The sequence below is a fragment of the Muscardinus avellanarius genome (genome assembly GCF_963383645.1).
Source record: "Muscardinus avellanarius genome assembly, chromosome: 4".
Classification (NCBI taxonomy): Eukaryota; Metazoa; Chordata; class Mammalia; order Rodentia; family Gliridae; genus Muscardinus; species Muscardinus avellanarius.
Genome location: NC_137789.1, coordinates 22258574 through 22286199, shown reverse-complemented (window position 1 = coordinate 22286199; position 27626 = coordinate 22258574). Strand labels below are relative to the sequence as shown.

The following is a 27626-nucleotide window of genomic DNA, read 5'->3' as shown; positions in this document are numbered from 1 at the left end:
ATGTCCGCCGGCGGAGCGCCAGTCCCGCCGCCCCCGAACCCTGCCGTGTCGTTCCCGGCGCCCCGGGTCACCCTGCCCGCCGGCCCCGACATCCTACGGACCTACTCGGGCGCCTTCGTCTGCCTGGAGATTGTAAGTGGGGCAGCTCGGGGAGGATGGCTTCCGGGGATCCGGGACCGGCGCGGCATCCTTGCCCCCGCCCGGGCTGTCTCCCTCTGCGGCCGTCCTCTGCCTCCTTCCCTGGTACCTGCCTTTCCCTGCGCCCCCTCTCTGGGTCCTCTCCACGCCCGGAGCAGCCACCTGGGCCCTCTTCTCTAGCACCTGTTACGCTGGCACCTGCTCGCCCTCCGGCAACGGAAATGGCCGGTGGAGAGACGGCAGGTGGCCCCGCGGGCCCAGGGGTAGGGAGCCCTAAGGCGTGGAGGTGTTCGGGCTGGGACGCGCGGTCAGAGACTCGGGTCTCTGCCAGCAGCCGCGCACTCGACCTCGCCTGTTGCTAACCTGCCATTTTGTTGGGTGGTGCAAAGGTGTACCGAGATCCGGCGACCAGGAGCTGCCAGTGTGTGGAAAGGGGGTGAGAGCCGCCAGAAAGAGGAGGAGGCAGGCAAGAGGAACCTGGGCATATCCTCCCCCAATCGCCCGCCATCACTAGTGCCCTTTGGATTGGGGAAAGGATCCGGGCCAGAAACTGGGCAGGGAGAAAGGTGAGGCGTGCGAGGTGCGGTTGGTGGTTTCTAATCAAATAGGCGTGAAAATGTGGGGGAAGGTGGACCCGGGGCTGGCACGCCCTTCTCCGCCTGCCTCTGCACCTTCTCCCCTCCTGGCCTGCCTCCAAGATTCCAAAACCTTCTCAGAACACCTTGTGGGGCCCAAGGAAAGGCGGGGGTCACCCGTCCTGACCTGTAATCTGCTCGGGCTAGACACACTTGAACTTTTTAAAAGGCATTTTATGGAGTTGGACGCTTTTGAAGCTCGTTGTGGACTAGGGGGAAATGTACAAATATGAATTGGGCAACCGAGATTGCATCACACTCGGAGAATGGCAAATAAAGAATGAAACGCTAGCACGCAGGGCCCTTCCTGCAGGTTTTGTTTGCTCGGTTTGGGGTTTTGGTGTCTCTTCCCTCATTCCTCTCCTTTGAGTTTGCAGAACCTGAATTTGGGTCACTTTGGTTTCACTTTGTGCCTGTGGGGCTGGAACACCTTGTGAGCATTGGTTTTCCGCCCTATTATGTTAAGAGGGCCAAAGCCACCCTCAGTTAAGTTGAGCTCGGATTTGAATCTGAAAGAAGAGACCCAAGTGAGTTACAGGCGATGACATCAGTAATCAGATAGTGACTGTGAGGCTGGGAGAGGCGGGTTTGAGTTTGTGCCCAGTTCAGAAGCATCCAAGTGCTTGGGATGCAGCACAGGCACTGATGTGAACAGGGAGAGGGTGGTATTGGACCAGCCCCACAGCTGTGGGAGGCAGACACCCTTAGAACAGGGAAAGCTGGATGGAAAGATCACATGGACTCCTCTGCTTTCGTGTTTCTTAAACTCCAAGTGTTTGCCTACCTCGTTCAGAAGTTTTTGCCTTATTCTTATCCACACTCAACACGTACTGGAATCTACAGAATTTTAATGTAAATAGATTCACTCTCTCCTAGCACTTAGCTTCATCCTGAGCAGTAATATACATAGACTCTCAAATTTGATATGCTGGTTATATGTTTCTAACATTCACTCAGTATATTTATAGATCTGCATATGGGTAGAGATGCATATACGTATGTATATGTACGTATATGTATGTATATAAGAAAAGGCTTTTGCTATGTGATGGCAAGTCAGATATCAAGAAAGAACATGTGGTCATGTGACACTTTGGGAAACATCTAATTCTGAAGGGGAAAAAGAGGAAGAGGACTTACTCAGTTTCCCTTCTTCCTACTCAACTATGTCCATTAAAAAAAAAAAAAAACAACCACAAAACTTTAGCCCAGTGGTCAGGTAAGTCTCTACTTTTGCTTTACTTAATAACTTGGAAGCTTTAAAAAAATACTATTGCCATCCTACACTAATTTAATCAGAATCTCTTGGGGGAGCACCCAGAGTCAATTAGTTCTTCTTTTTTTTTTTTTAAAGTTCCCTGGAGAGTCTAATATACAGTCATGGCTGGGAACTACTGATGGAGCCCTTCATCCAGGCTCTGTAGAGAAGACAACTCTTCTCTTGCAAATGTGAATTCTCTTGCTGCTAAACTCACTATTTCCAAGCTCAGGAAGCCTCCTGGACTCACAGAAGTGTTTGATCCATTGCTCTGATCTCTTCATTTCCTCTGGCTCCAGGCTTCTGAAATATTTCTTAGACTCTTAACTAGATAGAAGAGCATCGCTTCTGGAAGCCATGGTAACTTGATTTGTACTTTATATAGCCAGATATCTTTACATGTTTAAATCTTGGGCCTGTGTTACCACTTTTGCTTGAATATAAACCTCCCTCCACCCACTCACCCACCCCCATTAAAAACTCGTTAAAATGTTCCAATAAAACTGGTGACCTGGGCTGGGCATGGAGGCGCATGGGAGGCTGAGACGGGAGGTTTGCATCTTGCAGACAACCTTAGCTACTTAGTGAGGCCCTTTGCAGTTCAGCGAAACCCTGTTTCAAAATAAAAAAAAATAAAAAATAAGGCTGGGGGTGTGTAGCTTGAAGGTAGAATGGGTTCCATTTCTGATACCACACACACACACACAAAATGGTGACCTTGGAGAAACAAGAGACCACATTGGAGTAAAACCTAGCTGCTTAGTAGGTTTCATCCGTTTGAAATGCTTAGAGATATTAGATTATAGATTATATGCTTTAAGAAAACATAGATGAAGGCTGGCTTGTTCCCCTCTATGTAGATTGCCACCTCGAGGGATATAGACACGAGAGCTAAGTAGCTCCTTTGAAGCACCTTTGTTCCCAGCTTTCTCAGTTTCTTCTGATTTTTTGGTTCCTTTCTGTCTGAGTCAGTGTGCCATGGGTCTTCTTTAAAAACTCCTCTCCCCAGAAATTAAAAGGGAGACTTCCTTAGGCACCAGAATACTAGATGATTTTCATTCTGGAGACCAATTGTTTTTATTTATTTATTTATTTATTTATTTATTTATTTTTTTTTATTTTTGGTGGTACAAAGGGTAGAACCTAGAGGCTTTCTACCTCCTGTCTATACTCCCAGACCTATTTTTTTTATATATTTTATTTCAAAACAGGGTCTCACTAAGTTGCTGAGCGCCTCACTAAGTAGCCGAGGCTGGCTTCAAACCTGTGTGATCCTCCTGTCTCAGCCTCCCAAGCGCGGGGATTACAAGCCTGCGCCACCATGCCTGGCTGGAACCAGTTGTTTTTAACATCTACCCGTGTTTATGGGCATCTTCAAACTCTTTAATTTTGACCTTCCATTCAGATCCATTTTTATTTTTCTTCCAGATTTCTTCATTTATGTCACTTTGCCCTATGAATGTGAACATGTGACAACTGTCCAGTACAAATCGTCTGGGCTATCAACAGGAGACTGAACAAGTGAGATCAAAATCATGAAGTTCCATTCTCAAACTCACTAGTTAACTCTACTCAAAATATTCAATGCAAGCTGGGCATGGTGGCGCATGCTTGTAATCCCAGCATTTGGGAGGCTGAGACAGGAGGATCCTGGTTCAAGGATAGCCTTAGCTACTTAGGGCCTTTGCAAATCAGTGAGACCCTGTTTCAAAATAAAGAATAAAAAAATTAGGGCTGGAGGTGTTGCTCGGAGGTAGAATGGCCCTGGGTTCCATCCCCAGTAGCACAAAAAAAAAAAAAAGAAAGAAAAATTCAATTCAATCTCCTTTGTTTTACTGCATCCACATTCTTTCAGGATAAGCCATTTGTTGGAAACAAAAATACAAAACATATAAATAGTGCTGACCTCCCAGAACCAGGTAAAGCAATTTATAGCATCATGGTGTCATAGGTGAATAACATTTCACCCTTGTGGGCATGGTATGGATTTTTGAGATAGGTATGTTCCACTTCTTGATAACTAAATTGTTGGCTCTTTGATTTTTGCGCTCAGCTGTACTTGACCAATGCGTGCTTGGCACAGAGTTTAATACTAAGTTAGTATTGCAAAGCCAAGCCTTTTGGTTTAGGATGGAAAACACCACCCTCAAAAGTAATCATTTTCAAAATCTCTGTTTCCTGAATGAATGTTTTCTAAATTATTCATCAAGTGTTAATAAGTACCTACTATGTGCAGGATAGTTTTCAGAGAATGAAGGTGATTGGCCTTTTTCTCAACCTGAAAGCCTTTATAACCTAGTTGAGAGTATGTGCCCCAAAGCAGCTTCCACTTAGAGAAGAAAGAGTTACATATTGGAGTTGAACCATACCTAAAACATTTTCCAGATGAATTTTTAAGAAAATGATATTGGAGCAACACTATTTTTATACTGAATAAGATATTTATAGTTCTTGTTTTCAATGAGATTATCTTATAAATTAGTGTGCTGGAAAGATTGATCAGTATTAAACAATATCAATTCATTAACAAGAATACAATTCACTATTCAATGTGTTTTACAATTTTAGTGTCTAGAAAACTGTACATTCCCTGAGTTATTCATTTATATCTCTTTATGAGAGATATTATGGGACTCCCTTTCACTTGTTCCTAACTGTAGTGCTTGGAGCCAGGGATTTCCATGTATTTAGCATAATGACATAATTGAGACTAGACCTTCAGATCTTATTTTCTACCCTGGGAATAAAATAAATGACATAATTCTTGTCCTTGAAAGAAGTTGCCATATGGTGGTGAAATATAAAGACAAGAAAGAATTACAATATTGTATATGAAGTGGTAAAACAGGTTTACAAAAATATTGTGAAAGGCCGGGTGGAGAACATCTGGCTAGTGGAGAGGCCAGGGCAGCCGGCTGTAACAAGGTAGTGTGTTTAAGTTTAGCAATAAACAGAAAAAGTGGGAAAGGGGATTGCAGGTGGAAACAGGGACGTGTACAAACCTGAGAGACAAGAGACACCATGGCATGAGGGTTCTGGCAGTTGTGAGTTTTTCTGAGTGATTGATGGGGAGCCTGGAGAAAAGTAAAAGAAAGTAGCAGGGAGCAGTCCAGTTGTGCTTGCCTGAGACAGTCGGCTGAGGCATTGAACTTACTCTGTGTGTGATGGGGAACTGCTGAAAGATGGGTGAACTTGATCAACCATGTGTCTTCGAAATCTTGAGTAAAGTTTTGTTGTAAAATAGAGAGACTGAAGGCAGGAGATCTATGAGGAGGCTGACAACCATAGTTTAGGTGGGTGATGATGAAAAATCTGAAATAGGGTCCAAGAAAAATGGATAGAGAAGAAGAGAGATTGGTCTGGGGTTTAGGCAGTTAACCAAATATATAGCATTGGTCATGCTCCCAAATGATCCCACATCAGGCTTGACTCTAAGGTGTAACTGAGGGAATTATGACATGAAAAAAATAAAGAATATTAAAGGTTGATGGGGCAGGAGGCAGGTGATCTTTAAGAGGTAGATGCCATCATGCAGATAAATCTATGAAAGGATTTTCAGATCATTTTCAACCAAAATCTTTTACTAACATAAAAATGTTCCAATGCGTAGGGTTTTCTTTTTCTTTTCTTGGCCAGAAAATAGGTTTTAACTGCACAGGAATGTTATATGTTCATAGTGTACAAGGTGGGGTATCTTTAAGTCTATTTTCCTCTCAAAATAGTCTTTAATCCTCTACATAAGGCTATTTTCTTTGCATGTGTATTAGAGCTCTCCATCTACATGAAAAGAGCTTTTAAATGTTCATGAGGAAATAAACCAATACCCCCAGGAGAGCATATTGTCAGAAATCATTTGCCTTCACTCACAGATCTATCAAAAATATGAAGGACTGAAATTAAAAAAGAAAATCTTTCAACCCAATTGCTGAAAAGATTGACCTCAAGCTACATAAGAAAAGGTCACAGAAAGGAGATTTGTTTTGTTCAGCCTGATAGAAATGTACCTGATAGTAAGAGCCATGGCGCTTGGCATGTCTGCTTTGATATGGCTGAATAGGAAAGACCGTATAATGATAGAGGACACAAACCAGGTTGGCATGCCCAATACCATGCAAGTGTAGTATTTAATAAATGTTACATGATTGTTCTGTAGTATGCATTGAATAGTGGATGAGAACATTCTGGAAGAACAGCCGTAAGGGAGAAAGGCAGATTTGGCAGAGTTATGCGCCTGAAGTCTTGTCCAACTCAAAATGTAATAATTCTTAGCAGGTAACTACAGTTTGATCTGGATTTCCCAAGTGTTCTATTTTACTTGAGACAAGTCTCTTATAGCCACCCTATACCGCACTTACAGCTTTCATATAATTTTCAGAAGGAAGAGGTATAAAGAAAGATAGGAGGGAGTGATTTGTTGGGTTCTTGCTGACGTCCGGACGTTGGCATGCAGCAACATTGCAAACCTGTGTGATAGCTAGTTACTTACCGACATGAAAAGAGGATTCTGAAAATCAAGGGAAATTATAAACAAGAATGTAAAGGGGCCAGAACATATTTCTTCTCTGTAAGGTGGGCCAGGGTTGACATTAGCTGCTTAAGAAACTGAAATAGAAATTTGAGTAAGACGAGGAGGAAAAAGGTGTAACTACTTACAGAACCATCAAACATATTTCAAATGTAAGCCTAAAAAAGAAACCTATTTTGCAATTAGCATATTTTGGTATAGGCCTCTTCTGCATATGTTTTTTTTTTCTCTTTCCCCTCATTAAAATAAGACAAAAATGAGCCTTGTTGGCTCTACCTATAATTTGGACCTCAACCAAGATTAATCCAAGACCATAATGGAGGAAATTAGAGGGCAAGGGGTAGAACACAAGATGAAAATGGGTGCTAGAAAGAAGACTTGTAAAATTTATCAGCTTTGCTCTAACGCCTCACCCCAGGCTCATAAACTCTTGCGGTAGTGGTGGCAGTTGCCAATAACCACTTGAAAACTGAAAAGTGCATGTTCTTGCTGCACTGGTCTTCTTTCTTATTGTTGAGCACCTGCCATGTACTGAGGAATGAGCGAGACTCCAGACATCTATGTGTTTCTAGCATCCTAACCTGTGCTTCTGGAATGTTTTCTCCTGGAGCCATTCTGTACACACACTGATCGGTGTTTGTGCACCTCAAGAAGAGGCACAAGGAGGATGCTGCTGAAAGATGTCAAGGAGGATGCTGCTGAAAGATGTCAAGGAGGATGCTGCTGAAAGATGTCAAGGAGGATGCTGCTGAACACCCGATGGAGAAAGCACTTCCTGGCTTCTTAGCTTTCATGGATGTTTAAGGCAATGTCACCACCACTTATCTTATAGTCCATTGGGCAAAAGGCATGTAAATCTATGATTTTAATCTAGTAGTCATAAACCCTAAGAGGATACATGCATCAGTAACCATGGAAGCACTGAGGGATGACATCGAGCAGGGGAGTCTTTCCGGAGAATGTGGTACTACAGTTCAAACCTTAAGAAGCATGGACAAGTATGAGCAGTTGTGTGTGTGCAGGGGATGGGATGAGGGGCAGAGGCCAGAGTGCAAAGGAAGGACCCCAGGAAAAGGAGCATTGTCAGGGGAGGGTGAGCTTGGAGAAGGAGGCGGAAGTCTTCTCTGGCATTGTAACCGCTGGACTGCATATACATTGTGAATGAACTTACTCTTCTGTGGCCTACCTTGTAAACATATCTATCAGTTATTATATTGTATCTCCTGGCTGAATTGTATTTCCAGTTTAAGAAAAACACCTTATTCACAATTCAAATTGTATGTAAAATAGAGCTCATTGAGATCATCTTTTTCTAAATGACAATTTTCTCAGTACATTAAGTATTTTTATAACTGTAACGTTTCATAAACAGGTGCCCAATAACTAAGCATCCATGAAAACAGGAGGGCTAAACACGTAGGTCATGAGATATTAGGGGGCCACAGGTCCCTTTGTGATTTTTTTTTTTTTTTTTTGGTGGTATTAGGCTCCCTGGAAGCCCTTCTACCTCCGGGCTACACTCCCAGACCTATTTTATACTTTTTAATTTGGAAACAGGGTCTCTTTGGCTGGCTTGGAACCTGCCGGATCCTCCTGTCTCCGCCTCCCAAGCCTGGGGATCACAAGCCTGCGCCACCACGCCCAGCTTCCTTTGTGATTCTGATTAAAGTTGCCAGCTGTATCCTGAGAAGAATGCATGTGCACTTATTTACCTAGTTTTATGATTTCAGGGAATCATTTGGAAAATGGATAGAAACCCTGTTCTAGAATGGCACTAAGCCTGGAGAGAAGCAGAAAAGTATAATGTTAAAAGCTTAAGTACTAGAAGCCAACTAACAGGTTCAAATCCTAAGTCTAACATTTATTAACTGTATAATTTAGGAAAAGTTATTGGTGGCTCTGTACCTCAATTAACTTACCTTTGAAATGGGAATAATAGTACTATGTCTCAGGGTTTGTGAAGATTAAAATGGTACAAATAAAGCCCTTAGAAGAATGCCTGTAACGTAAGCACTCGGTAAATATTAGCAAATATTTTTGTTATCATCAGTAGGTTCAACCACCTGCTCAAACTTAGCTCTGTAAGCCAGACCAGGAGACGGGTTTTTTTTCCTATTTTTCCTCTAGATTTACTGGGTTTTCTTTTTCTCCCTGCTTAAGGTTATAAAATGTCTAAAGTATAGGTTAATAAAATATAAGAAAGGGTTATGTATTATATATGCAAAATTCTAAATAATGAAGTAATTTTTAGAGGTATACGAACTAGTCTTTTACCCCCTTCAAATTCACTTACCTTTCTTTATTCTAATTTTACTGGGGACGGAACCCAGGGATTTCTACCTCTGAGCTATACACCCAGCACTATCTATCTATCTATCTATCTATCTATCTATCTATCTATCTATCTATTTATTTTGAAACAGAGCCTCACTAAGCTGCTGAAGGTCTTGATAAATTGCTGAAACTGGCCTCGAGCCTGCTATCCTCTTATCTCAGCCTCCCAAATACGGGGATTGTAGATGTGCTCCATCTCACCAGACTCTATTCTCATTCTAAACATTAACTGAGAAGTAGGTCAGAGTAGAAATGAGCCTGTTTGTTGAGTACAATAATAAGGGCATACTCAGAGGGATCAAATTAGCTTGGAAATTATTAGCTAAGATGTCAGAGTGTATGTTTTAAAGCAAGTTATTAAGAAATTAAGTAACATTTGAAGAGAAAGAGGATATCTGCAATAGGAATCCCTCAGGAACATAAATGGGGCTTCCAAACGGGAGACAAGTGAGAAGTCCGTGACCCACGCGGCCGCCAGCGTTGCCAGAGCTGCCTCATGCCCAGTCTCTCGTGCTCCCATGGGGCTGTGTGTGTATTTTTTTTTAACCAGTCCACAGTTTCTAAAAATGAACAGTTTCTAGTCCACAGAACTCTGAGGGTTCGGCTTAGGGTGATTTGGGGACAAAAACTTAAGTAGTTGTCTTTGTTTTATATTAAAAGTATTTTCAGCCTGGCGTGGTGGCGCACGCTTATAATCCCCGCACTTTGGAGACGGAGACAGGAGGATCGCATAGGTTCATAGTCAGCCTCACTGGCTTAAGAGACCCTGTTTCCAAGTAAATAAAAAATATAAAATAGGTCTGGGAGTGTAGCCCGGAGGTAGAAGGGCTTCCAGGAACCCCAGTACTGCCAAAAAAAAAAAAAGTATTTTCATTCTAGAAAAAATTAGCACCCATATTTTATTCTAACATCTACTGTCGAAAGAATGAAAATTTTCATAGATTTCTGTGGTTGTCTTCTGGGGTGGATTCAGCCAAGTCACGCTTTTCTGGTCGGCTAAGGTCAAATCAAGTGACAAACATGTGTTAAGCTATAAAAAAAAAAGGTCAGTTGTTTTATGAGTATCAATTTAATAGCTGCAAATCAAAATCGTCCTGAGTATGTGTGTGTCTCTGGTACTCCCAGAGTTGTGCTAAGGAGAGAAAGGATACCCAAATACCGAGGAAGGTTGATGCCTACTTCTAAGAAGTTTTTACCTTTGCATTACCTGGAAGTAAACTAGTCTGTTAGAGCTTGTGATCCAGAGTCATGAGCCTTGACTTAGTTCCTTAAAGCATTTGGCTGTTTCAGATGTAATTTTGTGACTTTGTAGGGTGCTAGAGAACACTGGATGGCAGAAGTAGACAAGAGGCCAGAATGTGGACACAGATCCAAAATGAGGACGACGTGTGTGAAACACGGCCTCCGACACCCTTCTCTCCAGTGTGCACACTTCAGTTGCTACGATCCTTTATCAGCTGTTCTCCCTTAGATTTTAACCATTGGGTGCTCTGCTTTTCACCTCTCAAAACAGGATGCCCTCCAGAGTCCTCTCTCCTATTCAGGGACACTGCAGAGTACACTATGTCTGAGCTTACTGAAGTCTGGAATTCAATAAGGAGATATACTATATACTAGCATTAGCAATATTACCAAAAGCTCAAATAGTAATGTTGAAACCAGGATGGAAGCTCAGGAGGAAAGGAAGCTTTGGTCAAAAAAAAAACCATTAAGCAGAGAAGAAATAACTGTGTCAAACCATAATGACTCGTTCAGCAGCAGGACACTCCAGAAACAAAGATGACTCTCCAAAGTGGGCCAAGCTCTGTCCCTGTCCGAACTCAGCCATCCAAGCTAGCCTGTAAGCAGAACTTACACCTGGATTTTGTAGACACTCTGACCTGGGAGTGGAGTATGTGTTTATGTGAGAGAAGAAGAGGCACTCATGCACACCACCCCCTTTCCATGCAGCTCACACCGCAAATGAGGAGGCAAATTGGATCCCTTTCACGTGAGCACTGAGGCTCCTTTACAAGCCTTGTAGGTGTTGGAAGGGGTATAATTTTGGGTATGATATATATCCAATATTATGGTACATCATAGCTTCCCCTCTGCGGTCCTTGGTCTGTCTTCAAAGCTGCCTTCAAAACCCGCCTCTCCGGCCTCCCTCTCCAGAGTCCTCCTGGTGTATGTCGGCTCCCTTCTATCTCCTAGTCTTGCAGAGAACACCGGGCCAAGCTCTTTTTAGAGCACTCGCCACAATCTGCTCCTGCATCATATTTGATGGTATTTATTTCTCCCTGATTTAGGGCTTTAGGAGAGAGCACCTTGTCTCTCTCTCATTTTTTTCCTTGAGTGTTGCTCTTTGGTGCCTAGCAGTAGGCTTGGGGCTGGCCTGTTTGAGGTCTAGCACCATGTTTATTGAATGTTGTTTAATTTCAAAAGGTCTTTTGTAGGTGTGAATTTATTATAGTCTATAAATCACATGACTGCTTATCTGCCTAACCCTAATAAATAGTAGCTAGTTGTTCTTTATTACTTATTAGACTTGTACATAGGTTCACAGTAAATGATTCTTGAATTAATAGATACTTAATAATGATGTACACTTCTTAAATTGTATTTAAGAGAATGTAGATTATTTGTAGTGGGAGAAAAAGCTACCAGAAAGAAGGATCTGAGGAAGAAAGAAAAGATGGACCCATTAAATTTTTATAACTTTCAAATATGTATTTTATGGCATGTGAAAATAACCATTTAGCAGGGGCAAATTTATTCCTTTCATAATCACTGATTAGGTAGTAGTTAAAATTTTAATATGCACTAATACTTATTACTTACATTTATGTATAAACCTTTTTGAGTGGATTAATTTTTTATTTGAAATGGGATTTGAGGTATACTACTACAACTATAGATTTATTAAACTGATGCTTTATCATTATACTATAACTTATTATTATATTCTCAACTTCTCAAAGTGTTTCTTCAAAGAAGTAACAAATTATAAAACTGGGCTATTTTTTGAACTTGAATTAAAAGTTAGGTTTTTAACTTTCAGTGCAATTTGGGTATTATATAGATATCAAAGAAGAAAGATACAGATGATTCTTGGCTTTTCATATTTGGAGCTCAAACTATTCTCACTAGTTCACTAAGTAAATATATGAGGGTGCCTATATGAGAGTTTTTCACCTGTCTGAGACAACTGAGACTACCTGAGCAGTCTAGATTCAGATTTGGACATGAAAAAATATTTCCAGCTGCAGCAGGCACCAAATGGGAGGCAAGGGTTTTTCAGGCAGAAGATACATTTTGAGATGACAGGGCAGGAGCTGAGAGAGAGCCTGAAACAGGTGAAGGACAGATCTCAGGGTGACAGGTGCACCCAGCACCAGTTGGGAACAGTGAGAGCCGTGAACTTTCTGTAGTGTGTGTGTGTGTGTGTGTGTGTGGTGCTGGGGATGAAATCCAGGAGCATTCTACCTCCGGGCTGTACTCTCAGACCTATTTTATATTTTATTTGGAAACAGGGTCTCACGAAGTTGCTGAGAGCCTCACTCAGTAGCTGAGGCTGGCTTCCAACCTGCACAATCCTCCAGTCTCAGCCTCCCAAGTCCTGGGATTGCAAGTGTGCACCACCGCGCCTGGCTGGCTTAAGTTTTTGTGTTGCCAAATCTAGCATTGACCCTGCGTGATAGTTGGGGAAGGATTATCATGCCAGATAATAAATGGCTTGGGAAGCAGAGACGCATCAAGCAGCCTGTTGCCAAGAAGGTCTGTTAGTGTAGATGGAGTGAAAGCCAAGGGGATTCAGTTACAGCCCATCTCATTGATGTAACATATCCCTAAGAGGAAGGACGTCCAGAGAAGGGAGGGGTGGCTGCGTGTGCATGTGCTGGAACTCAGGCATAGACTTTAGACAATGGGTGCAAGGTGAGGTCTGTGGGGAAGTTTCTCAAATATGCATGGGGAAGAAGTAATGCCCTGGGCCTGCAAGAAAAAGTGTTGTCTTTGAGCTACGAACTTTTTCTCCCTATAATACAAACTAGGAAGGGCTTAGAGCATAAAACAAAGATGATGAAGATAGGTCAGTTTACAAAGGCAGATTTGGATGCCGTGCAAAGGATGTGTGGCCTGTATTGTTTGGATGGCCGAGTGGAGCAGGATTGATGGTGTTAGACACCTAACACCCATTGTGTACACACACACACACACACACACACACACACACAGGATTGATGGTGTTAGACACCAACACCCATTGTGTACACACACACACACACACACACACACAGGATTGATGGTGTTAGACACCTAACACCCATTGTGTACACACACACACACACACACACACACACACACACAGGATTGATGGTGTTAGACACCTAACACCCATTGTGTACACACACACACACACACACACACACACACAGGATTGATGGTGTTAGACACCTAACACTTATTGTGTACACACACACACACACACACACACACACACACATTCCCCAAGCCAGAAATCTGGGTATTTTTCTTACCTGTTTTATTTCTGTCATGTTCTAGGTCTGATCAGTTGCTAACATCATGCAACTTCTAGATTTCTCTCTTATTTAATCATGTCTCTTGGTCCTTAGCACCCTGACTGTGGTTTATACTCTTTTTATCATAATAGTCTCCTGTGTTCCTCCCAACACACACACACACACACACACACACACACACACACACACACACACTCCTGACTCCTGTGCCCTTTCCCTCTCCAGTTCATTCTTACACTCTAGCCAGAGGAACTTCTGTGAATCTTGGACATTCTCCTTCCTCCTCAAGATGACCCTGGCTCTCCCCCGCCCTCCAGTGAAGTTGAGCTCCTTGGTCTGTCCTGCGGGACCCTTCAGCTCAGTCTGGCTCGTGGATCCCACTGTTCCCGCCTGGACCAGGGACCCCGTCATGCTGAGCTCTGGCCTTCACCCGGGCCACGCTCTCTGCGCTCCAGCCGTCAGCTCAACACTTGTCTCCTGCCTGGAGCCTCTTTGCCTTCCGTCTGCTGCAGCCCCAGCCCTGTCCTGGGGTTATTGCTTCTAGAAAGTGTTTCCTGGTCTCCACATCTGGATGCAGAGCCCTTGCCGTGTGGACCTGCAGAGCCCAGTATTTGCCTCGCTGTGACCTTTAGGAAGCAGCGGTTAGATCGCTAGCTCAGTTGTTCCTTCTCTATAACAGACTGAGCTCTGTGATGATGGAGACCAAGTGCAGCGTGCTCGCCATCCTCTTCCTAGCACCTAGCACAATGCCTGCTATGCAGTACTATTTGTTGACTGTAAGTTATTTATTTATTACCTAATATCCCAGTGTCTAGCACTTCATGGGTCATAAATGATGGTAGCTTTTATTGCTTACCATCATGTACAACAGCTACAACTCTGACTCTCCCTATAGACAGTAATGTAAAATATACAGATAGGTCATGAGAAAGACTAAATCCAGCCAAATGTATGGCACACACCTGTAATCCTAGTACTCGGGAGGGTAAATTGGAAGATCAGGGGCTCAAGGACACCCTCAGCAATCAGTGAGATTTTCAGCACTTTAGTGAAACGATGTTTCAAAATAAAAATAGAGCTGGAGGTATAGCTTGAAGGTAGAATGTCCCTGGGTCCAATCCCCAGTGCCATACACACGTGCACGCGCGCACACGCACACACACACACACACACACACACACACACACACACTTCATTGAATGTGGACACTGAGTGTGAGAAATAAGGAGTAATGAAAACAGAAGCCAGTGTATCATGGTTTGAAGAATAACTACGAGAGGAAGTAAAATTTGTGTCTGGAAAGGAAAATACATGAACATAGCAGTAGTTAGAGAAGCAGCAGGATCAAAGGAAAATAGTTTCTGTTTCTGTAATTTTTTAACATCCTTTTTTTGGTGCATTGTAGTGTCACATCATAATGTAGTTCTGAGTGACAGGGACCTATGTGCAGTTAGTGAGCTTCCCCCTGGCTTGTCCTCACTGCCCGCCCTTCTCCGTACATGATACTGAGATTGGCATTGGTGATTTCACATAAGTATGTAACTTCAGTATGTTTCCTTCATTGGTTCTCTCTTCCCCTCCCACCACTCTCCCTTAGACCCCACCCCTCACTCCATTGGGGTTTCTCCTCTATTATTTAAAGCCCCTCTTGTGTCCAGATTTCTCACTAGCTTCTGTATTTGAGAGAAAATACATGACCCCTCACTTTCTGTGACTGGCTGACTGAGAATGCTGGGCGTGCTTGGGAGTTGAAAGCGTAGGCCCAACATAGGGATACAGGAATGGAATCGGACCAGGCCTCCAGGTAGATTTGTCTCGCACCCAGAGAAAGAGGAGGCGTCTTGCATAGTGAGAGAGAATGAACAGGAGTGGGGGGCTGTAGGACCGTGTGCACACGCAGATCCAGGGAGGAAAGAGGAAAAGTGAGCTGATAATTAAAGCCTGCTTAATTCTGTTGCACCGAAAGTGATTTTTAAGCAAACCTAGGACTCTCTCTCTGTTTTCCTTTCAGCTGTTTGGGGGGCTCGTCTGGATCTTGGTGGCCTCCTCCAATGTTCCTCTACCTCTAATGCAAGGATGGGTCATGTTTGTGTCTGTGACGGCGTTTTTCTTCTCCCTCCTCTTCCTGGGCGTGTTCCTCTCTGGTGTGGTGAATCAAATTGATGCCAACTGGAACTTCCTGGTAAGTGATTTTTATTTTAATTCTGTTGCAAAAAAAAAAATGTAAGAGTCTTTTTTCTGTTTGGAAGTGCTCCAGTCCCTGTTCTGCATTTCCTTATAAAGGAGAGAACAGGTCCAGACCCTGGGGCTGCTGTGCTGCTCTGTAGCTGCCCTCCAGGACCAGAGGGTCCCAGTTTGTGAAATTCCCATGTTAAAAGAGCTGAAAATTCAGTTTGCTACTCCTTTATGACTCATAAGTGAAACATTCGGAAGTGTTTCATTTCACACGCCAAATGACTTGCAGTACAATTACTGAACAATTGAACAGATGCCTTTGGGGACCGGATGTTGTCACATGTATCTTGAAAATTTCCCTTCGTCTTTGTTTCATATGTTTGAATATTGTATAGCTGTTCCAGGCTCACTGTTGGGGATACTGAAATCTATAGATGCTCAAGTCCATTATATAAAATGTCTTAATACTTGTATGTAATCTATGTACATCATTCTACATGCCTTAAAGTCGTCTATAGATTACTCATACTACCTAATATAACATAAATGCTATACCAATAGCTATACTCTATAATTTAGGAAATAAAGACAAGAAGAGTAATTAGTATGTTTAGTATAGACACAGTATAGTTCTAATATTTTCAGTATGCAGTTAAATTCAGAGATGAGGGGCTTTTTCTTTTTCCTTTCTTTCTTAATTTCTTTTCTTTTCTTTTTTTTTTTTTTTTTGGTATGTGTGTGTGTTACTTAGAATTGAACCCAGGGGTGTTCTACTGCTGAACTATATACTCCCAGCCCTTTAAATTTTTTTTAAAAATTTCAAATCAGGTTCTTACTAAGTTGCTGGGGCTAGCCTTGAACCTAAGATCATCCTGTCTCAGCCTACAAAATGGTGGCATTATAGGCATGCACTATTGCACCTCGCAAAGACTGTGTATTCTTTTCAGAAATCAATCAGCTATATAATCTGTTCTCCATATATTTTGAAATGAGAATCTTTTATACTTATAATCAATTCTGATCCTAAATGAATAAGAAGTGGTGAGTTATAAAAAATAGATTTATAAGAACACAGGTTTTTTTTTTGTTTGTTTGTTGTTTGTTTTGTTTTTTGGTGGTACTGGGGTTCCTGGAAGCCCTTCTACCTCCGGGATACACTCCCACGGGCTACATTCCCAGACCTATTTTTTTAAAACTTTTTTATGTGGAAATAGGGTCTCTTAAGCCAGAGAGGCTGGCTCCGAACCCGCGTGATCCTCCTGTCTCCGTCTCCCAAGTGCGGGGATTACAAGCATGTGGGGATTACAAGCATGCGGCACCACGCCTGGCAGAACACAGTTTTTAAAACCATGACGCCACTGTACTGGATCAACTTCCTTTCTCTTTTCCTGTGTCAGAAGTGGAGCATCTTCTTTATGCCCGTGGTCATTCACTCTGGGACTATTTTAAAAAAGCCCCCATGGAGCACCATCCCAGTCTATGGTGGATAGAGATGTAGGAAAGTTCATGGAGAACCCCTTCCAGTTGGTTCTGATCACACTTCAGTGTTTTAAAACTTAAACCAGACCTTGGGTGAGGTTTTGCATATGTTCATTCTAATTATAATAGCATTTTATTCAACAGCTTTAAGGCAGATGTTAGAGAAGAAGGTCTCTTCTCATTTTATTTATAGAGCATAAAGAGAACTATAATCCTGAGTGTTCTCAGCAGTGAAGTCTTAAGCGCCCCCAAGGGCAAAAGGCAGGGCTTAGTGTAAGGCTTAGAAGGAAGCAAGCCCAGTTGTTCTGTTCCTTCAGCCTTGGAGTTTAGGTCTCCTTTGCTTAATAGCTGTGAAGCCTTGGGCAAAATAATGAACCTCTCTGAATTTTAATTCCCCCCTTTGTAAAATGGTAATAATAATACTTCCCTCATCAGAGGCTAATTAAATAATAACGGAAATAATGAATTATACAGTATTTTGCTTTCTGTCTGGGTTATAGCAGGGAGTCAGTAATGATTCTGATTTCTTAAGTACATTGAGGCTTGCAGGTTGGAACTTTGAAAGTACTATTTCCATTAGGTTATTTACTAATAGAGTGTTTTCTTACATTTTGGCACTAGTTTTCCATACTGATGAGAAAATATTTTTATCACTTGGTCATGTTATAAAGATCAAAATTCCCTCATTAGGATACAAATGCTTATTTTTTCTTTTTTCTAAATCCCTGATTTTCTCATAATAAATAGTTTGAGAATGGATTAATTTATAATGTCGGTAAGGGCCATACGATTCTTTTAGTATCAGGCTAACGATATTAGGCCAGTTTGTACCACTTCAGCCCTACTGGCATCATTTCTCGTCACTGCTTCTCTTTAAATGTTGTGCCACCCACCACCCTGTGTCTTCTCCTGGGAAGGGGTAATGCCTGCAAACTCAGTATCTCCAGGATCCTGTAGTATCCAGCATTTTTTTTTTCCTAACTGGTGATACAGGTTCCATACTAATGTTTAGATATTTTTTAATATAATTGCTGGTTTTCCTAGACATGGTCATACTATCTTCTTTCCCTTCTGTTTATATTAAGTCTTATCTTTGGTATTGAATACAGTCATTAATACTCTTCATAATTTATTTGTTTTCCTAACTGGATTTCCCACTCATCTGCATGTAGCATTATAGCCAACACTCAGACAATAAAATGTAGAGTTTTTGTCCTCAGTGACAGTTCACATTGGAAAGACCTGTCAGTCTGTTCCATAGGTCACCTGCAAAGATCATCTTGCTTTTTTAGTTGAAATAGTCCACTATTAGGAAGGCAAACGTATTATAGGTTGAATATACCTTATCCAAAATGCTTGGGATGCAAAATGTTTCAGATTTTGAAGTGCTTTACATTTTACATTTGTGCAGACTTTACTGCTCAAACAGTTCTAGACTTTAAAGCATTTCAGATGGCAGGGTTTTATTTTTTGTTTTGTTTTGTTTTTGTGGTACTGGGGATAGAACCTAAAGGCTTTCTACCTCTGGGCTATACTTCTAGACTTATTTTTTTAAAACTAGACTTATTTTTTTAATATTTTATTTGAAAACAGGATCTCACTAAGTTGTTGAGAGCCTCACTAAGTAGTTGAGGCTGGCTTCGAACCTACAGGATTCTCCTGTCTCAGAATCCCAAGTACTGGGATTACAAGTGTGCAACACCACGCCAGGCTCAGATGTCAGATTTTCACATTAGAGATGTTCTATCCTGGTACAGGGGTTGTCATGGCATAGGGCTTATCACACGGTGAGCTGTCTTTCAAGGAGCCAACTTCTCCCTTCAAGAAGCTTATTAAATGCTTTTCCTATTTAGACTGGTTTTTGTCTCTGGACAAAATGGCACATGGCTTTAATCTTAGCTGCTCAGGATGCTGAGGCAGGAGGTTTAGAAGCTGCAGTCAGGGAGACCCTGTCTCAAAATAAAATTTAAAAGGTTGGGGATGTAGCTTAGTGGTAGTATGTTGGCCTAGCATGTTTGAGACCCTGGGTTCAATTCCAAGAAAGAAATAAAAATAGAGAACATGGCGTATTTTCTTCATCTTGGTGTGGGATTTTTTTCATGCTCATTATTTTTTATTGCACAGCTGGCTTTGGTAGGTTTTGTGATGTATCTTTCACACCCTCTCCAGGGAAAAATTTCAAGCCCTGCTTATGGAGTCATCACCAAATGGTAACAACCTTTAATTGCTGCATTCTGGAACTGTTAAACATTAATTGCTCCCAAAATAATTAATCTCCCTGATGCTAGTAGTGTAATGTTACCTGTATACCATTCTTTGGCAGGCAAGAATGCAATTTCATAAATAATTTGCTTTCTACCAGCATCTGTTGTAGAATACTGACCATGATATTTCTTCTATTTTTTACTGATCATAAAAAATTATCATTCATAGTAGTATTATATATGTTCAGTGAGGTTTTTTTCATGCATTTTAGCTTTGGCATAATTTGGCAAAATAAAAATATAATACATAATAACATATATTAAATGCCAAAAATTCGCCCCATTCCAGAGGTTGAGGAGAAGATTTTGCTTTGAAATATTTTATTGTATTTTTGTTTGGCAGAGAAGAAATAATACAATTTTTTCGCCTAACTTTAAAGAAAAGACATATTTATATTTCACTTTTGGGGGAGGGGTGCTAAGGAAGAATACAGTTTAGAAAATGAAGAACTACTTAGAAATCCTGCACATCCTTTTATTCTCCAAAAGTGTCGTGGGCACGCATTGGATCGGTCTCTTATTATAGACATCCCTTAACTTCTAAAATGTCCTGAGCTATATTTTCTGCATCCATTTACTTCTTGACCTTTTCGGAAGTTCTTTAGAAGTACACATATCATTGACTTCATTTGCACAGGTGAGAAACTGAAGTTTTGGGGGGCTTGTCACCCCTCTTTCATGCTGTTCTTCTGTACCCAGAATTTCCTCATATACAAAGCAGCTGGTGAGCCCCCTTTTTAACTAGTTAGTGAAAGTTTTAAAGCACAAGGGCTCATAAGGATGGGTAAGATTGCCACTTGGTGCTGAAAATGTCCCAGCAGCCTTTGAGGCAGAGGTTGCCTAAGACACAGGTGAAGATAAGCTAGCAGTGCTCAGGTCCAGTGTGTGAGCACTGGGAACACTGTTAGAGGAGCAGGGGCGTGTGAGGGGGACGAGGGTCATCTATGAAGATGTGGCAGGGACAGTGGTTCACAGTGACCAGAGCATCCATGTCACTTGGAAACTTGCCTGAAGGACACACTGTTGTTCCACCCAGACTCACTGAGTCTGAAACTGAGGGCGAGGGCCAGTCGTCTGTGTTTGAAGTAGCACAACCACAAGGGTGGTGCTGAGGTGCACTCATATTCAAGAACCTCGGGATCAGCAAGCATGGCCTGGGTGTTCCTGAGTATCTGGTCTAGAAAGACAGTGGTGTAATAAGTCTGGATATGTCTCCAGAAAAGTTTGCTGCAGTAGACAGTTATAGTCAAGGGATCATTGCCTAATTCTTACAGTAATTAAAATTATGTAAGGGCCAAGAAGGAAGAGCATAGCAGAAATGCATATATGTCCCATCTCAGGTCCACTAGAACAGGAAAGTTTTTTTTTGTTGTTTTGTTGAGAATACCTATAAAATATAATTTAGAGGGAGAAAGAAAAGATTGCGATTCAGTCTTGACCAAATCTATGAGAGTCCTCAGAGACCTGTTCACCCTATAAGATCTTGTGTTCGGCACAAGGGGCAGGGCTCTGGTGTCCCTCCGTGCTGTGAATAGTTGAAGTCCACCAGGAAGTGGGCCTGGCTGAAGCACCCCAACACTTCCCAGGCCCACAGAAGCTCATCAGGTGGAGAACCTCCTAGGAGATGAAGAGGCCACAGAGACTGATATTCAAAGAGGCATGAGAGAGTGAGAAAGGCCAGGAGGACCAGGAGTTACAGGCCATGTCACTGAAAGTCACCTTCCCCTTTGAACATAAAACAAGCCCTAAATGAGGATCCTTAGTAGGTCCAATCAGTGTCTAATGATCTCAAATTTACTTTCTCAAATTGATTACTAATGAATATTCACCTTTATTAATATTTAATTCCCTAGAAGCAGTAACACTTAAATTTGGATCTTGACATTCATCAGTGAACATTTGTTACATAACCACATATATTTGAGCATCTCTCCGTAGATTAGATATCTGGCCAGTATGTAATATTCTTCCTTAAATCTTTTAAAGGTATTAGGAGTCGATTTACGAATGAGAGGTGTTTAATAGAAAGCAGTCTGGGGTTGTACCTTTTGAATTCTCACCACTGGTTAGTTAAACATGCCCAAGCAGATTATTCTAGGCATAATAAGAACAATTTCAACGAACACTATTTGCTACATGGGTGAGTTTTACAAAGGCAGTGTAGTATTCCCTCTGAACATGACTATCAGTAACGGAGGCAGCAGGGTAGAGAGAAGCAGAATGGTCTTTGAAGGAGTCCCTGGGAACGCTGATGGGAGAATGTAAATTAGCATAGTTATGGAAAACAGCATGGAGATTTCTCAAAAACTTAAAAATAGAGCCAGGTGTGGTGGCACACACCTGTAATCCCAATACTTGGGAGGCTAAGAAAGGAGGATTGCAGGTTAGAAGACAGCCTCATAGCAAGGCCCTCAGCAACCCTCTAGAGAAACCCTGTTTTAAAAACAAAAATAAAATAGGGCTGGGGAAGCCGGGCATGGTGGCGCTGGTAATCCCAGCATTCGGGAGGCTGAAACTGGAGGATCGCGGTTCACGGACAGCCTCAGCTACTTAGTGAGGCCCTCAGCAACTTAGTGAGACCCTGTTTCAAAATAAAGAATAAAAAAAAAATTGGGCAGGGGGTGAGGGGGTGTAGCTCAGAGGTCAAATGACTCTGGGTTCCATCCCCAGATAGAGCTGGGGGTGTAGCTCAGAGATAGATGCCCTGGGTTCAATCCCCAGTACCACAGTAAAACATGTGTGTGTGCACACGCGTGCACACACACACACACACACACACACACACCTACCATATGAGCCAGCAATGCTGGGTATATATCTAAAGGAAATGAAATCAGTATGTCCAAGAGACAGCTATGCTCCCATGTTAATAGCCAAGACATGGATTCTACCTAGGTGCCCATCTGTGAATGTGTGTAAAGAAAATGTCGTGTTTGTACACAATGGCAGACTTAAGCCTTTAAAAAGAAGGAAATCCTGTTGCTTGCGACAACAGGGATGGGCATGGAAAACATGGTTAGTGAAAGAAGCCAGGCACCAAAGGACAAATGTCACCTGAACTCACCTCGCTGACACAGGGAGTCTAGAAAAGTCAAACTTAGAGAAGAAAGTGAAATGGTGGCTAGCATAGGCTGGGGCAGGGGGAGCCTAACAAACACAAGATTTAGGAGGAATACGTTTAAAAGATGTATTGTAAAACTTGGTGACTATATTTAATGACAGTGTACTCTTAAAACTTGCTAAGAGTAGCTGGGTGTTGTGGTGCATGCCTGTAATCACAGTACTTGGGAGGCTAAGAAAGGATTTCTGGTTTGAGGCCACTGTCCGATAACTTAGCAAGACCCTATTTCAAAATAAATTTTAAAAAATAGAGCTGGAGTTTTAACTCTGAAGTAGAATGATCCTGGATTAATTGAGCAGGAAGGAAGGAAAAGAAAAGGAAGGGAGGGAGGGAGGGAGGGAAAGGAGACAGTAGATTTTATTTTATTGAAGATTTAAAGAAGTTTATTAAAAAGATAGAAATTCAGAAGATAGTGACAGCCACATGGGGTGGTTTAAGTGAAAGCCCCACCAAAGATACAATACGTGGGCTGGACTTTTTATACCCATGACCTCCATCTGGTTTCTGTAATTCTGACTAGTAAGTGTTCCTGTAAGGTTCCTCCCCCAGCAAGGTATGGCTAGGTGTCTCCTTTCTTGAAGGTCGACCTCCTTCGCCTACCCTAGCTAGATTATTATGTAGATCTGTCTTTAGAAAGAGGAAGCCCTAGCTCCTCTCTCCTATTGACTTGTTAAATGTTTTCATCAAAAAGGAAAGCTGAAGCTGGGCCTGGTGGCTCAAGTTTATAATCCCTGCACTTGGGAGGTGGAAACTGGAGGATCGCACAGGTTTGAAGCCAGACTCTCTGGCTTAAGAGACCTTGTTTCCAAATAAAAATATAAAAAAATAGGTCTAGGAGTGTACTCTGGAGGTAGAAGGGCTTCTAGTAACCCCAGTACCACCAGAAAGAGAGAGAGAGAGAGAAAGAAGAAAGAAAGAAAGAAAGAAAGAAAGAAAGAAAGAAAGAAAGAAAGAAAGAAAGAGAAAAAAAGAGAGCCGACCATAGTGGCACACACTTGTAATCCCAGCATTTGGGAGGCTGAGACAGGAGGATTGCAGTTCCTGGAGAGCCTCAGCTACTTAGTGAGGCCCTTTGCAACTCACTGAAACCCTGTTTATAAATATAGAATAAAAAATAGGGTTCCAAATATATTTTCTTTATTATGTGCAGGATAGGGAGTAATTGGGATGCAAGAGAGACTCCAGAATATGAGGAAACACCTCAGGGGAGCCAGGGAGGTGATAAAAGGATAGGGTGAAGGAAGATTTAAGTTCATTAATAGAAACACTACCATAGACTGTATGTATACATATGAATATATACCAACGTCAATCTGGGTACTCAGCATTGGGTGGGAGGGAAATGAGGAGGGAGCATCAAGAGTGCGTGCATGTATGTCACTGTCAACATGATGTAAATTATGATGTGAGACTACAATGCAATGCACCAATAAAAGCACAAAAAAGAAAAAATATAGGGCTAGAGGTACAGCTTGGAGGTAGAATGCCCAAGTTCATCCCCAGTACTGCAAAAAAAAAAAAAAAGAAAGAAAGAAAGAAAGAAGGAAGGAAAGAAAAAAAGGTATGAGATTATGCAAATGTTAAATATTCAACTTAGTTATCCCAAAACATATACACATACAAAACATGGTGAACACAATATATATATATATATATATATATATATATATATATATATATATTTTCTATTTGACAACTAAAATAGTTCTTTAAAAAAACAAAAAGTATATTTTGGAATCAGATAGATGTGAAGTTGAGCTGTCCTTCTAAAGTGTAATCTTTATGTGGCTTGAGGCTGGCCATTTTAACTGAAAAAGAAAAAAAATTTTTAAGATGGAGGTAAATAAATGCAAATGATTGTAAGGATGAGAAATAGTGCCTATGAAGTATAGTAGAGAGACGTTGTTCAAAATAAAAGAGTAGTGTGTTGATGGTGTATTAATCCAAGTTATATAATGTGAATTTTAATAGAGCTATTCTTTATATTAATTGTACCAACATACAAAGTAACCTAATAAATATTTCTGTAGTTTTTGTATAGATATGATATATTGTTGGTGATATAATATGAAAACATTCATCTTCAAATTCTATGATTTAATAAGTCTTCTGTATCTTTCTGTGCATAGGATGATGATCTAATGATAAAAATGACAACTGCTCAAAATTAAAATATAATGTATAGAATAATAGTACATAATTTAAATGCTATTTTAGTTGATTTTTAAAGAGCATGTTATGCCTTTTATGCTAATTAATATTGATCTGTATGTTTTTTGTCCAAATTAAGATAATATATTGTACAATTCATTATATGAAAAGGTTTGCTGCTATGCCAACTAAAATGGGTCAATTGATTTTTTTTTTCGGTACTGGGGATGGAACCCAAGGGCATTCTACCTCCGAGCTACACCCCCAGCCCTATTTTTATTCTTTATTTTGAAACAGGGTCTCACTGAGTTGCAAAGGGCCTCACTAAGTAGCTGAGGCTGTCGTCCATGAACTGCAATCCTCCTGTATCAGCATCCCAAGTGCTGGGATTACAAGTGTGGGCCACCGACACCTGGCGTCGATTGATTTTTTTTTTCCCCCTTTGGTTCCTAATAATCTGATGTTGCTAAAGCAGCCAAATTTAAAAATTGAAAATAGGTTCATAGATAGGACTGTTTGATGACATGTTCTGATGTTTCTCAACTTAAACTTCATCATTTGAAAAAAAAAAACAACAACAACTATGTTTAACTGTAGATGCCCTTTCCTTCCTCTTCCAGGATTTCGCTTACCATTTTACAGTGTTCGTCTTCTACTTTGGAGCCTTCTTACTGGAGGCCGCAGCCACCTCCCTGCATGATCTACACTGCAACACAACCCTGACTTTGCAGCCGCTCCTGAGCGACAACCAGTATAACATAAACGTAGCGGCCACAGTAAGTGTCCCCCAAGTTCAGCTCCTGAATGCTGGCACTACAAGCGTGCGCCACCATGCCCGGCTTGACTTTTGTCCTTCCGATTAGTCATCAGTTACCACTGGGTTTTCCTCATAGTGTTTCTCACTTCCAGGCTCTTCTTCCATGCTGCTGGATAGATTCTTACTACCTTTCTAGAGGGATTATTGCAGTAGCCCCAAATCAGTGATCCTGACTCCCAACTTTTACAAGAACGGTACCGTACGTGCTCCAGTACCTGATGATGGGCTGGTGTCACTGACTGCCGAGCAGCACACCCTCGCCTTAAGGGCCAGGTTTCAAAGTTCTCCACAGCGCGGTCTTTTCTAGCTGTGCCTCTTCAGGGGCTTTGTCCCTGTGGTCCTTCCCTTTCTCTCAGTCAGCCTCGGTGTGCTTCAAGTTCTGCATCAAGTCTCATTCCACCCAGATACTCTTCTAGTTCCTGAGGCTTTTTAGTAGTAAAATGTATCAGGCATTCATTTGTGGAATTATATTGAGGCCTTATTTGCTTTTCATTCTGTTTTAGTACCCCTGAGGAGGAAAATTCTTTTTCACTAATAATATATATAAAAAGCAGTTATTTTCATTCAGAGAGCAATGCCAAGATTAGAGATATATCATATGGGTACAGGGGTGCATATATAGGTACATGCCTATAATCCCAGTGGGAGGCTGAGACAGTAAGACTGTAGGTTTGAGATCCTCAGCAACTTAGCACGACCCTGTTTTAAATTTAAAAAAGGAACTAGTAGAAGAAGGGAGGAAGAATAGCAGAATGGGAATTAAACTGTGAAAATGTACTGTAGGCAAATCTTCTCTTCTTTCCAGGAACTATAGTTTCCTGGTTAAGAATTCCTACATAAAATTATACTATTTTATCCTACTGAACTGATTTGTGTTATGGTTTTCTATGGATCATATACCCCCAAAGCCAAGAACAAAATCAATGGTGTGTATATATGCACTCAATGCAGGGATGTACAGATAGTTTGTACTAAAAGAAAAATCTTCATTGAACACTAAGAATAGTAATTCAGAGCGAGGTATAGACCCATACATGAGGACTATCTTTCACACAAGAAAGAGTCAACCCAATGATTCATTTATGAATTTTCATTATTCTATAGAAATGATTTGACATATCTTCAGGTCATGATAGTTACTGTCTTCCTTGGCTGTGCAGCCACTGTATGAATATAGAACTCCTGAATTTTTTGATAGGTTTCAATAAGTACTTAATAAGTGAAGCTAGTATGTGAGCAGATATTCAATAGAAAGCTGTCTGCAGATGAGAAAATTATCAGGGTTTAATGTTTTAAGAAAGGAGTAATGGGAATAAAAAAGGAGCACACATCATCAAAGAAGAGGTCGATGTGAAATACTTTCCTAAATATTTTAGAGTTGACAGGTTAGCCTGGTCAGTCTTCATCTAATTGCACTTTAGGAAAACATTTTCTTACAGGCAGTGTGAAGACTCTGATGTCAGTTTCTGTTTCTTTTTCCTTAGATTTTTGCCTTTGTGACGACAGCTTGTTATGGTTGCAGTTTGGGTCTGGCTCTACGAAGATGGCGACCATAGCACTCCTTGGAAACCAACAGCCAATGTTGGTTCTGTTTGTCTGTTTTGTATGTCTGATCAATTTGGATATCAGTTTGTCCAGATGTAACAACATTCCCAAAGTAATTTGTTTAGGATATAGAGGAAATTTAGGTGCAAGTTTTGGATTATTTCATGGTTGGAATTTTAATTTTATGATGTTAAAGAGAGAAGTAGCCTTTCATTTTATACCTGATCAATCTTGATAGCTATCTACCTTTCTCTCGCGTGTGCGTGCTCGCTCGCTCTCTCTCTCTCTCTCTCTCTCTCTCTCTCTCTCTCCCCCTCTCCTTCCCTCCCCTTCCCCTTTTATTTGTTAAAAAAATTTACTTATGCCCATGAAGTACACAGATGTTGCTCATGAAAAAATTAGTATCTTTTTTGTGTGCTCGCTCAGCCACCCAAACCTTAATACTTATACTTAATAAGTAATACTAATACTTAATACTAATAGGTAACTAAAATACCCCCAAATAACACATTTCAAATAGGCTTCCCACTAAAATTCTGTCTTTTATTGTAAAGCAAGAATTGACACATTTTTTCCTGCAAAGGGCCAGATGGTACATATTTAGGCTTCATGGATAGTACATTCTCTGTCTTTGTTGCAGCTATTCAGTTCTACTATTAAAGCA

The 27626-nt window shown here is 41.3% G+C and overlaps 1 protein-coding gene across 1 annotated transcript; it reads left to right on the top strand.

Moving 5' to 3' along the window:
• On the top strand, positions 1-26973 carry MAL2 (mal, T cell differentiation protein 2; the record flags this gene model as incomplete). Its single annotated transcript, XM_080695124.1, has 4 exons — positions 1-132; positions 15422-15592; positions 25221-25376; positions 26902-26973. The coding sequence occupies 4 exons, from the start codon at positions 1-3 to the stop codon at positions 26971-26973; spliced, it is 531 nt and encodes a 176-aa protein (XP_080551250.1).
• Positions 26974-27626: the final 653 nt, after the last annotated feature.